This window comes from Vespa mandarinia, chromosome 11, assembly GCF_050613455.1.
Source record: "Vespa mandarinia isolate Hongniang chromosome 11, ASM5061345v1, whole genome shotgun sequence".
NCBI lineage: Eukaryota > Metazoa > Arthropoda > Insecta > Hymenoptera > Vespidae > Vespa > Vespa mandarinia.
The window spans coordinates 3,745,001-3,757,500 of NC_140820.1; the positions used below are offsets into that span (position 1 = coordinate 3,745,001).

A 12,500-nucleotide genomic window follows, 5' to 3' on the forward strand; every position below is an offset into this window, starting at 1 on the left:
TTCTATTGTCTGTCTCGTCTTTGATAATCTTTTTCTTTCATCTTCTGTTATATTATTTTTCATTTTCTATTCATTCCAGAATGATAATAACGCTATGGATTCGTGATTACTTGTGAAAATGTTGTATCGTTTAATAGTTATTAATTCCCTTCTTTCTTTCGAATTCGTCTTTAATAAAAATATAGAAATATCATCTCTAATATATGTATTTATATTTCTCGATATTCTCTTCTCTTCCATTTTCTCTTCATTTAAAAAAGAAGAAAGAGAGAGAGAGAGAGAGAGAGAGAGAGAGAGAAATTAACTAAAAGGATGGGATCCTCGAGCGAGTCCGAACAAACCGTTATTAAATCGTGGATTCACCTCACGTTCCGCGATCTAACGAATTAATATGGAAATTCCAAAGCATCTTACGAACGAACGAACGAACGAACGAACGAACGACGTCGACGCGAAATCCCGCAGGCACCCCTGGCAGCAATGGGAGCAATGGGAATGCGAAGCTTCGTTCTCTCATTGACGTCGAAGTCTCGATTTTCTCTCTCTTTCTCTCTCGCTCTTTCTCATTCTCTTTTTATGCTTTCCATTTTTTAAAGAGAAAGAAAAAGTGAGAATAGAAACTCACGATGTATGGAAAATAATTACTTTGTCGAGGAAGTCTGCTTGCTTTTTTTTCTTTTTTTTTTTTTCTTTCTTTTTTTTTCTTTTTCTTTTTCTTTTTCTTTTTCTTTTTTCCTTCGTATGCTTCATAGGATACAACGAAAGATATAAAGAGAAAAGAAAGGAATTCTTTGATATAAAAATACTCATTTTTATGATCATTTAGCTATATTCGTGTGTAGTCGATCGCACGTATTTCCAATTTACGGCTTAATGAATATCCACTCGGTTATTCTTTTCGCTTTTATAATTTACAGCATGGGTTGTGGTAAATTTATTTGCAAGCCATGTTCGTGTCTGTGATCTTTACGTTTTCTTAGAGGTATCCAGTATGGAAAGTGCATCTCGCTCGTAAAATTTCAAGATGCTTGTCCGCCTATCGTCGAACGCATCGTTGAGAGAAAAATATCGTACCTTTTACGACACGGTCAATCGCACATGGTTCACGTTTATCTCGTTTATAAGAAAAACTTTCCTTCTCATGTATATTTGTGTGCGTATGTATAAAATAAATATATATATATATATATATATATATATATATAAAATATTTCGTATAATCTGTGAGAAAGGAGAAACAGCCGAAAGCCCGAAATGTCGGCGCCTATGATCTCACTCGGGACAGCGAACGTACTAAAATGAAACGTATATTTGAGGTTAGGGCGGATCAGGGGTTGAACTCACAGGGCCTGGAGTCGTTTATATGGTGATTCAATGGGGGTGCTTGGCAAAATGTCAAGGGACTCCTAAGGGTAGCTCGAGTTTCGGCGAGTTTCGAGACTCGCCTTGCCGCTTTCTACTATCCACCCTGTCGGTTTATATCTTCGAAAATTTCACGTAGGTTTGGTCGTTTCGTCGTATCAAGAAAAGAGAGACAGAGAGAGAGAGAGAGAGATAGAGAGAAAGAGAGAGAGAGAGAGAGAGAGAGAAAGAGAGCACAAAGATCGAAGACTTGAATTTCATTGATGGGAATGAACGAAGAAGAAGATCGTTTCTCCACCCCTTTTCTTCTTTTTCGATTTTATAAAGTTCTTAACGAATGACATAAACGCGAAGTACTCTTGTCGTTTCTCAACTCAAAGTACTTTGAGACAAGTATTTTTCATGACACTCATCTCCATCGACTTCCTGTCGAGATAGGGTTGACTGTACATAGAAAATTGAATATCTATTATTTAGGACTCTTCAGTTTTATTCGTAAAAAAAAAAAAATAAAGAAAAAAAAAGAAGAAGAACCTATTGTATAATATTTGAAAGATTAGAAAATTCTGTTTTATGGTACACTATTATCTTACTGTACGCGATTCGATAAAGAGACACATTAAACTACTAAAAGCTCTATTTATCTTTCGGTTATTTAACGAACGTGTCCAGAAAACTTTAGTCGGTTATTATGATGCTTTATATTTTGGTTGATTTTTGTTATGTTGTTATTTCGAAATGTAAAATCCAAATATTTTCATAGTTTGTTAATTCAATTTCAGAATCATGTTAATAATTCTTTATCTTTCTTTGAATATAAATCATTCGAGTGTGTGTGTGTCTGTGTGTGTGTATATATATATATGTGCGCCTTTTTACAAAATTCAATCCACTTTTTTGTTACATCCTTTTTTTCTCTTTCACGAAACAATGATAACGTTTTTCCGCCATTTATTCGAACGAACAAGCTTTATCGTCGATACGACGGCGGTCGCTGATCTATGACAGAAGCACTTTTCAAAGCTGGAAAGACTCAAATCAATGGCCATTCTGGTTGTCCTATAGAGACAGATGTCGATCGGTCATTCTCTCTCTCTATCTCTCTCTCTCTCTCTCTCTCTCTCTCTCTCACTCTCTACACCTCCCTTTCCCTCCTTTCTCTCTCGCTCACTTTTTCGCTCTCTTTTGTCAATGCAAAGTTTACACGCACGCGCGTTTATATCTCTTCTTCTCCCTCTGGGTGACATCAAAAATGGTGGAAGATTGCGTGGCAACCACCGATTGTTCGCGTTCGCACACAGTGTCATCGACAAACAGAGAAGTGGGAGAGTATATGGCATCACTAGCAGCAAAACGGTGGGGGAATTACGAGATGACTCGTTCTACGTACATGTATGTATAATGTACATACACATATATATATATATACATATATATATATCTATAATACGCAAAGCTTCGGATAGGATCGTTTAATGGAAAGGAAGCACGCGCCACGATCGATTCCGTTTCGTCAACAGGTTATATACCAATGGTTACACGCTATAGTTTTGTTCTTTATTACGATCGCTAGTTCTCACTCGATAAAGAAAGTAGTTTCTTTTAAAATCATTTATATAACCTCGTTCGAGAGAAACGTCGAAAATTGATTAAGATATTACATTTATTAATTGAACTTCAATGATTTCATTTTACTCAGATTAATGGAGCGTTTCATTTACCTAACGTATTGGATAATAAATTACACGAACTTTAGAAAGGTTTATAGAACACGTTGCTATCTAGTTATTAAGATATTATTAAATCAAAATATTAACAAGACAAGTGTTAATGTATTTTTATTTCCTTCAATGATTTCGCAAAAACTCATATTTATAATTTATTATTACCTTTTTGTATCCTTGTATTTTTTTCTTTTCTTTTTTTTTTTTTTTTTAGGTAATTGGTCGTTGCGTTATTTTATGCGTGACTGTTCTTTCTTTCTTTTTTTTTTTTTTTTTTTTTTTTTTTTTTTTTTTTTTTTTTTTGTAAATTTGAAAAAAAAAAAAGACTGCACGTGCTAATGTCGAGGTGTTGAACCATGCTGGAAAAAGAAAAAAATGTTAAAAAAATGAACGTGCGAAAAAAAACCTTTCGAGTTCGGGGAAAACATGTGCTCTAGAGACATTTAAAACGTTCACCTACATAAGTTCCTCGAACTGGTCTCGGCTATGCTAAGCGTGCAAAAAATACTACGGTCACGTGACACGTAGTGTAGTAGTAGTAGTAGTTGTTGTAGTAGCGGTAGGTCAGTACTGTGTCTTTCTCTTTCTCTTTCCTGAATGAATGTCGAAAGGAATTATTAAGAGCTTCAGTTTAAGCCGTAATATCTTTGCACAGATATGTATGTCCTAGTGACACGGTATTCAAAATGTTTTAAAGCGCAATATTTTATTAACCTTCTTTTTTTCTTCTTCTTCTTTTTTCTCTCTCTCTTTTTTTTTTTTTTTTTTTTTTTAACTTGTACCAAAGCGTTATGCAATGCTTAAAAGTTTTAAAAGATCCGCAGAGTATTGCGTTGAAAATTGTGCATCCATTTATCGATTATATTCGCCATTATGCTATATATTTCACGTCGACCAGAATTCCCAGCTGAATTTTAATTATCACGAATTAAAAATTACGTATTACGTGAATAAATCGTAAATTTCGGAAATATTGAATACGTCCATACATATGTATATATCTTTATACAATACATTTATTCAAAATACAATGTTTCGAGCTGTAAATGTTGAAAAAGAGAAAAAAGGAAAAGAAATAGAAAGAAAAAAAAAAAAGAAAAGAAAGAATTGCATTACGCTAATCTATATATTCATTGCAAAGATAATGGGCTTTCATAAAGTGTTCATATATTCGAAGATAAGCTTGAATAGAGGAGTTCGAGTCATAGAAGTTTCGTAACGAGCCGATAATATCGATGTATCTTCGAAACGGTGTCGCGACAACGACGATTACGACTCCTCGAAACGAGTCGTGGCCTTTACGGTTTCCGCACAGCGCAAATTATTTGTGCGACGTCGTCGTCGTCGTCGACGTTGTCACGAGATCGCGCATTCGTGCCGCAACCGGCATTCGTGTTCTTAAGTAGTTTGCGAACTTCTAGACGTTACTCAAGTTTCTATCTTATCGTACATGACTCTCATTGGGGTGTTTCTGTTAGTCGAGGGTAGGTAGCAGAAGGCGTAAGGGTAGCTAGATGGCAGTTCAATAGATGAATGTAATATGCAATAACTTCACTATAGGCCGGGAATTTAATGATTCTCGGTGGGAAATGGAAAATCGAAATACTGTTGGCTTTCCAAGATTACTAGACATTTTTCCCTTGTCAAATGCATGTTTGAGTTTCTCGTAAATTCATTCCTCCATCGAGGAAGGGAAACAAAAAAAAAAAAAAGAAATGAAAAAGAAAAAAAGCTGGGTAATTGCATGAATCTGGAGTCAAAGTACTGCAAATTTTTCTTTCAAACTTGTTTTTTCCCCACAACATTTGCCTCAATCGTACGTGCCTGAGCCTTCATTTTTTAATATAAAGATAAACTGGTACGAATGGTCGATAGGGATAGGATAGAAATCGCCGTGGAATTGTGAAAATAAAGCTCCCATTTTGCAATATCATCGTTCGTATGAAATTTATTTTTGCCAACTCTCATTGCGACCAACGGATTTACCGAAAGTAATAAAGTACGCGAAATACGAACCGGGGTTGATGCGCGTGCATGTCAAACGCGGTGGTGCATGTGATCGCGCATACCGTTGTATTTTATTAAAAATATCTCAACTCTTGCGAAAAAAATAGGAGCTTACGGTTACTGCCCGTTTACGAAAAAATATTGCTAGTTTTTAGGAAAAATGAAAATAAATAAAAAGAAAATAAATAAAAATAAATAGGAAGGGTATATAAGAATAAAAGAAAAAGATATTAAATTTAACAAATCGAAAGGCAAAACCAGCCGTTGGATTTGGCGTACTAATTATCTAATTAAGCGTAAGTCCGTTGGTTCCCGAGGGGAAGAAGACATAGAGGTAGGGGTGAGAATTTTCTGACTACTACTCTTACTCTTCTCATTCCCTTTCTCTTTCTCTCTCATTCTCGTGTTTCGCGGTACGACGTAAATTCGTTATAGCGAGCACACCGAAGCTGCGGTTTATACATCGGAAGCTCTCGGTGAAAACACTTTGGTGTAAAAACAGAGTTAGTGGCGTAATCCCTCCGCCCACATACTCCCTTTCATCCCCTCTGCCGTTTCCCGACATTCTCTCTCTCTCTCTCTCTCTCCTCTATCTCTCTCTCTCTCTCTCTTTCTCTCTCTCTCTCTCTCTCTCTCTCTCTCTCTCTCTCTCTCTCTCTCTCTCTGTCTTTCCCTCTTCGGTTGCGTCGTTGATGGGGTACGCTGAGGGTCACAGGGCCTGCAACGCGCTGGATTCAGGCTCTTCCTGTCTTAGTGGTGTGGTGTTACCATGGTAACAGACTGTAAGCCGCTTAACACCACCCCCGTTACACCCTTCTGAATCCTCCAGACCTCGGCATAGAGTCAACCCAAGCCCCAGAGTTCGTGATACTCACGGCAACGACGATGTTGCTCGTGTTAGTAAATGTCCTAGCATGGCTGCTGTTGCTGGTGCGTCGATGGTGATCGTATATATATATATATATATATATATATATATATATATATATATATATGTATGTATGTATATATATATATATTCGCCTTCTTTTTATCTTGTCCACGACCACACGCACATTTTCACATCCTCGTTATAACGAAGATCTCTCGAACGAAAAGGTTATTCTATCGGCTAGCCCTTAGCCTATAATGGTTTTCACGAATAATGATGCTCATGAAAAAAAAAAAAAAATAAGAAAAAAAAGAAAAAAAAAAGAAAAAAGAAAGAATCTCTTTTATATCTACGAGAAAGTCGATAGCCGTCGCATAAAATCCTTTAATTTTTCTTTCTTACAAATTCTCTCGTTCTACGTACTTTCCCGAGAGATTAAATGGTATGAAACAAAGATAGAAAAATAGAGACACGACAGTCTAGGGTAGATCGTGAAGGGACATCGAGAAAAAGTAGTAGAGGTGGGGATGCGGATGAAAAGAAATTGCGTTTCGGAGCCGAGCACTTTAGGGAGAGCCGAGGATCGAGTTGGAGCAAAGAAGGGGAAAATGGTAGATATAGAAAGAAAAAGAGGGTGAGGATGTACATCCGCAAGAGACGCAGAGGCGTGTGCACTCTCCTGATGAGGAATTGAATGGAGGGCGAAAGCCACCCTCGAAAGGAGCGAGCCGTCGGGCATTCTCTCCCTGTTATTTTCTCATTTTGAACGGGTAGAGCTTTCTCTCGCGACGTACGCCGATTCCTCTCGCCCTTTGTCGTTCTTTTCGCGTGCAACATCCCAAAACAAAGACTAGGCCGAGTGGCAACGTTTCTTCTCTTCTTATTTCATCTCTCTCTCTCTCTCTCTCTCTCTTTCTCTCTTTCCTATTCCGTAATCTGCCAAAGAAAAAAAAAAAGAAAAAATAATCAGAAAAAAGGAAACAGAACTTCGATGCTTGAAAATTCTTCGTCCAGTCTTTACTTTTTTATTTTTTTTTTTTTTTTTTTTTTTTTTTTTTTTTTTTTTTTTTTTTTTCGTTAATCCATAATTACCGATTGTTTTAATGACAAGACTTCGATTTCATTGTCGCGTTTCGTTTTATGTTTATAATATGAACCATGTCCATTGATCTTCCAAAAGGTACCTATGAGCTCGTTGAAAAGTAAATGTGTACATAACACACACACACATATATATATATTATATGCAATTCGCGGCCATCTCATATACATTTGTTCATAACTAATCCCCGTCTGATGCGTAACGAGCGCGAGCCGTCCTCTTGGTGGCAATTAATTTATGTTAAAGTCATACAAATTAATGAAACGCTCACGTACGCGTGACACCACCGACATTTTATCGTCGATCCATTAACGCCTACCATTTGGATCATTCCTCCTGTTCTGCATTATCATTCGCTTTGTAACGAGCTTTATTTATTTTTTTATTTATTTATTTATTTTTTTTTTTTTTCAATTTTTTTATTTTTTTGCTTCAACGTTAACCGAGAAAAATTGTTAACGATGATCAACGATTCATCATCGTTTATTCTTTTCTTTCTTGTTTTTTTTTCTTTTCTTTTTTTTTTCTTTTTTTTTTTCTTTTCGTTCTTTTATTCGACGCTTTTTTTCGTTACCTCGACGCTCGTTCTCCAATTAATCATCGACGAGTCCGACCTCGACCGGTTGACCTCTTTGGCGGGTCGCGTCAACAGAAGTTCGACCTCCGATCTCGCAAGAAATTCATAATCCTCAATCGTGACCGAACGGGCTCCTTCGCATGCAACAAATTTAGATTAATTCTTTTGTTATTTTTATCGGTCGATAAACGTATAAAAATATAAACGTAAAATTTGACTATTTCAAATCTTTCAACGTTTATTATTTCTCAATTATTTAAATCAACGTTGATTTTTATTAAAAATTCCACCTGAATATCATATATTTTCTATTGCAATCTTATTCAATGTTTTTAACTCTGATAGAAAATCTATATAAAAAGATATTGATCTATCACTTATCGCATTATATAAAAGGCAATTACCTCGAGTAATATCAATTGCATGTATTCTTTACGTCTATGTCATCCTGACATCACAATAATTTTATCGTTATATTGCAATCGAACGGAACGTATTCGTGCTTATGACCGTTGTTAAAGTAAATAGTTTCCTTCTTTTCTTTATTTTTTTTTTTTTTTGTTTTTTTTTTGCTTTTTTTTTTTTTACGTAACGCCATTTATCCTCATACGTATTATTGTAATTGCAATTTACGTGGTTCGTTTATTGATTTCTTTAGAACTAGTAATAATTTTAATGACATGTTGAAACATTGATTTCCATTGAAATTAATTTCATTGCAGGTGTAACTTGGTTAATAATTCTTGATTATTTTCCACTCGCGAGATTGTTTCGTACAGGATTCGAAATGAAGGAAAGATATTTATAGGATGAATTACGTATAAAATTATTTTCATAAATACATATCAAAAAAAAAAAAAAAAAAGAAAAAAAGAAAAAAGAAAAAAGAAATAAAAAGAAAGAAAGAAAGAAAAAATGGAAACGTAACTGTGACATCCTCACTGACTTCAGGATTTCTTTCAGGTCTCCAGCCAGCCAGTACCAAAGCACAGCCAACGTCTATTGGCAAGTCCCACAGACCCAGTTCCGGCGTTCTACCTCAGGGTCATACCCCGGGACCCGGGCCAGGTGGCCAACAAAACAACAGAAGTTTTGCCGCGGCTTTGAGGAACCTAGCGAAACAAGCAGGACCGGCTCCTCAGGAAGAGGAACCTCGTGCCAGTCCCAAGAATCGGGCTCCACCTCCTCTGGTCAGAGGTCCTTCTCCTGCCAAGGTGAGTGATCGCCTTGTACGACCTTTCAGTCTTTTATTTTCTTCTTCTCTTTTTCACTTACTTCCGTCCATTCTTCTTATCCCTTTTTGGTATCCTTTTTCTTTCTTTTTTCTTACCGGAGTGAACGTACTCGAAGTATAGGCTACGACGACAAAGCACTTTCTCGTCGTCGAGTTCTTTGTACAAAGGCAACGTATATGTCTGTAAAGGTAAAAGAATTTATGTCGGTGCAACAGTTCGGATGGAGACCTTAAATGTATTTATAATATGCGTAAGAGAGTTTAGTAATCTTTGTAGAATCTGGATACAGGAATGAACTTTGGAAATGCTAAATTTCCTAAAGATCGAACGATCGTTCCTATAAAATTCAATATTCTCTAGGAAAGAGAAGAAGAATGTAAAGTCAAAGTCTTTTGATAAAGTATAAGCTAGTGAAAGAGAATCTTCAATCATGGCTCGATATGAAGAAAACGTTCATTCTGCTGGAAGAGAGTAGAGAAGCTCGATTTGGTATAATCGAAAGATCAAAGCTTAATTTCCCATTTCTCTCAATTCTATTCTTATAATTCTCATGAATATATTTTCTTTTTTCTTTTAGCAAAAAACAACTATCGAATATTATAGAAACGTCTATTAAATAATTATTTTAACAAGTTTTTCTTTTTACTATAATAATATTTCATTGATAATAAATGTGTATAATATAAATTTGATTTGATTTGCAGGAACGAACGTCGCACGAAAGAAGGCCGGAAGAAGTACCCTCTTTGTACACGACTGCCAGACCTACTGAAACTAGCAAACATAGCGTGACTGCAGCAGCTTCCGAATTGTTGGCTCGTTCCGGTTTCCAACCCTATCGACCTGAACACCATCCGGCCCATGCTCCGCCTGCCTTTGCTTTGGATCCTGCTGCTTACAACCCTTATCACCATGGTCTTTATCCACCACCACATCTGCAGCACGCTTATAGGTAAATACTTCGATGTGTTAATCGAGAATATTCTAATGATTTTTTGAGATCTATTGGATTTTAATCGACGATATAACATTGGAATCATTTCTCCTTTTTTTTATTTTTGTTCACAGGTTAGAAGAACAATTGTATTTGGAACGATGCGGGATGTTGAGACCACCGTTATTTCCTGGACTACCGTCGTATCCCCTTTATGGGTTAAGATACAGTCCAGACATGCTCCCACCTGCTTCGCTGGGACTCATGTCACCGGTGATGCACGAGCGGTAAGTAAAAAAACTAAAGTCGACTACTATCGACTTCGTCTCGTTTCTTTAATAAAATCTGTTGAAAATCTAGGTATCTCTCACAACGTTCTTGAGATTTAACGAAGCGACGTTTCTCGTTTCAGGTTGAAATTGGAAGAGGAGCACAGGCTGAGACAAGCGCGGGAACAGCAGGCTGCTATACGAGAGGAGGAAGAGAGGAGAAGAGCAGCACGAAGCACTGCTTCCTCTGCCCCGGTACCCGCACCTACACCTGCATCCACCGATACTGCAGGTGAGCGAGTCGCTCCACCCCCCACAGCCTTTCATTAAAAAGAAAGCGTCACACGAAATCGCCAAGATCGCTCATTAACGCGTGAAACCTCTCTTTTCGTCGCTGGCTGCTCTAGATTGATAAAACGAAAAGGAACAAAAAAAAAACAAACAAACGAACACACACACCCACACACACACACACGCACACACACCCCCAAAAAATATCGCGCGACTACTCTCTTTCGCCTTAAATGCTTAACTTATATCCAATCCTCTCCGATATAATCTATCTTTCTCTGTTTCTATCTCTTATTCCCTTCTCATCCCAAACCTAATCGCGTAAAAACGATCACCGTAAGTATTTTCCTACGTTCGAACCATCGACAATCGAGATTTTTTTTTTATCTATTTTAAAACGAAATAATCTATGTTCCATTTTCCACGTTGTTTTTTTTTTATCTTCATCTTTTATTCTTTCCCCCACCCCCTCTCTCTTTCTCTCTCTCTCTCTCTCTCTCTTTTTTTTTCTCTCTTTCTCTCCGTTCTCGCTTTTTGCCTCAGAAACATCATCAAGACAAACTCGATGTTTTATACAATGAGTTGTCCTTTCAACATTCTCTTTATTAATCATTAATCTCGTTAATTTTATTATTAATCTTGAAATAAATTAATAAAGTATATATCGGTGCCAAGCGATCGTTCTCTTATTAAGGAATTTTGTTAGTATAACGTAGTACAAGAATCTTCGAGTAAAAGATGAAAAAAGAAGGAAAAGAAAAATGTCCTATATGCTGCGAAAATAAAAAAAAAAAAAAAAAAAAAAAAAAGAAAAAAAAAGAAAAGGAAAGGAAAAAAAAGGAAAAAAAAAAAAGAGAAAAGAAAATTTCAATCGACTTGTGTTTCGAGCGAGAAAAGAAATAAATTAGACGAAGCAACTGACGAAGCCAAGCGAGGAGAAGTCGTTGTAGAATATATTTGACTGTGACAGAAGTTTCAAAGAAACGAGGAAAAAAAACATACTACGCTTCTAATTTTAATCTAGATATAATTAAACGAGAAAATAAAAAAGAATATAGTCATAGTTAATTGTTTCTTATGGAGGTCAGAATGATATTTTTTAGATAAGCGCACAGCTCGACGATCTAGTTAAGCCTAACGTTCGTTCTTTGACTTTTCTTTCTTTTTTATATTATTTCCTTTTCTTTTTCTTTTTTTTTCTTTCTTTATTTTTATTTTTTTTTATTTTTCTTTTTTATTTTCTTTTTTCCACCTTTTTATTGTCTTTTTTTTTTTTTATTTTTCTGTTTCTTTTTTTCCTTTTTTTTTTTTTATTTTTTATTTTTTTTTATTTTCATTTATTTACCTTATTTTTTTTTTCTTCTTCCTCTTTTTTCTTCTTTCTTCTTTCTGAGAGAGAAGTTCAAAGTAGAACAGTTGGCCTCGCGACGGTCCTGGGTGCTCTCGATCGATTTTAGTGTACTTTAAAAATACTACTTCTATTCTTTTGTTCTTCGTTTCTTTGTGAAAGAAAGAGAGCGTAAAAACCATCTCTGCCTAACCCTCTACGATCTCGAATTTCTTAGGGTTGGGACTGACTGAAACGCGATCAATTTCTTAAGGCCCGATTTAGCGAATTGTTCAGTTCTCACTGCGGACCGAAGTCAGACTTATTCAAAACATTTTGTCGCTAACTTTTATTAGATATCAAGACGAATAATCTAAGTCGGCCTTCGGTCGGCCGTTACCTATTGTCTATATCATGTTCCAAAAATCACTTTGTAGTACTCGAATAAGACCTCTGAATGTACAATTACAGGTTCGTTATATAATTAATCGTTTTATAGTTATATTAAACGTCACAAATGGCGAAACTTAAACATAAGAGTGCACGCCTTTCGAAGAAGGGCTGATTTTTGTTGAATTCTTCATTCTAATTCAAAAAAAAAAAAAAAAAAAAAGGAGAGACAATGTTATTGCGCGTTAGGATTATCTCATTCTTTTTTTTTTCTTTTTTCTTTTTTTCTTTTTTTTTCATTTTTTTTTTTTTTTTTTGTCATACCATTTATACGTTAAACATTGTTTCTTTTAATTAGATTATAATTTTCTTTCTTCTTTCCCATATCAGAGAATCTTTGTATAGATGTAT

At 35.8% G+C, this 12,500-nt stretch overlaps 1 protein-coding gene across 4 annotated transcripts in view; it reads left to right on the forward strand.

Moving 5' to 3' along the window:
- Positions 1 to 12,500, forward strand: part of px (MAP7 domain-containing protein plexus) — a 79,401-nt gene that overhangs the window by 60,012 nt on the left and 6,889 nt on the right. For all 4 annotated transcript variants that reach the window (XM_035865934.2, XM_035865936.2, XM_035865935.2 and 1 more), the window contains exons 9-12: positions 8,607 to 8,857; positions 9,583 to 9,830; positions 9,947 to 10,099; positions 10,225 to 10,373. In XM_035865934.2, the coding sequence (XP_035721827.2) occupies positions 8,607 to 8,857; positions 9,583 to 9,830; positions 9,947 to 10,099; positions 10,225 to 10,373 (801 nt within the window). The remainder of the gene's footprint in view (positions 1 to 8,606; positions 8,858 to 9,582; positions 9,831 to 9,946; positions 10,100 to 10,224; positions 10,374 to 12,500) is intronic.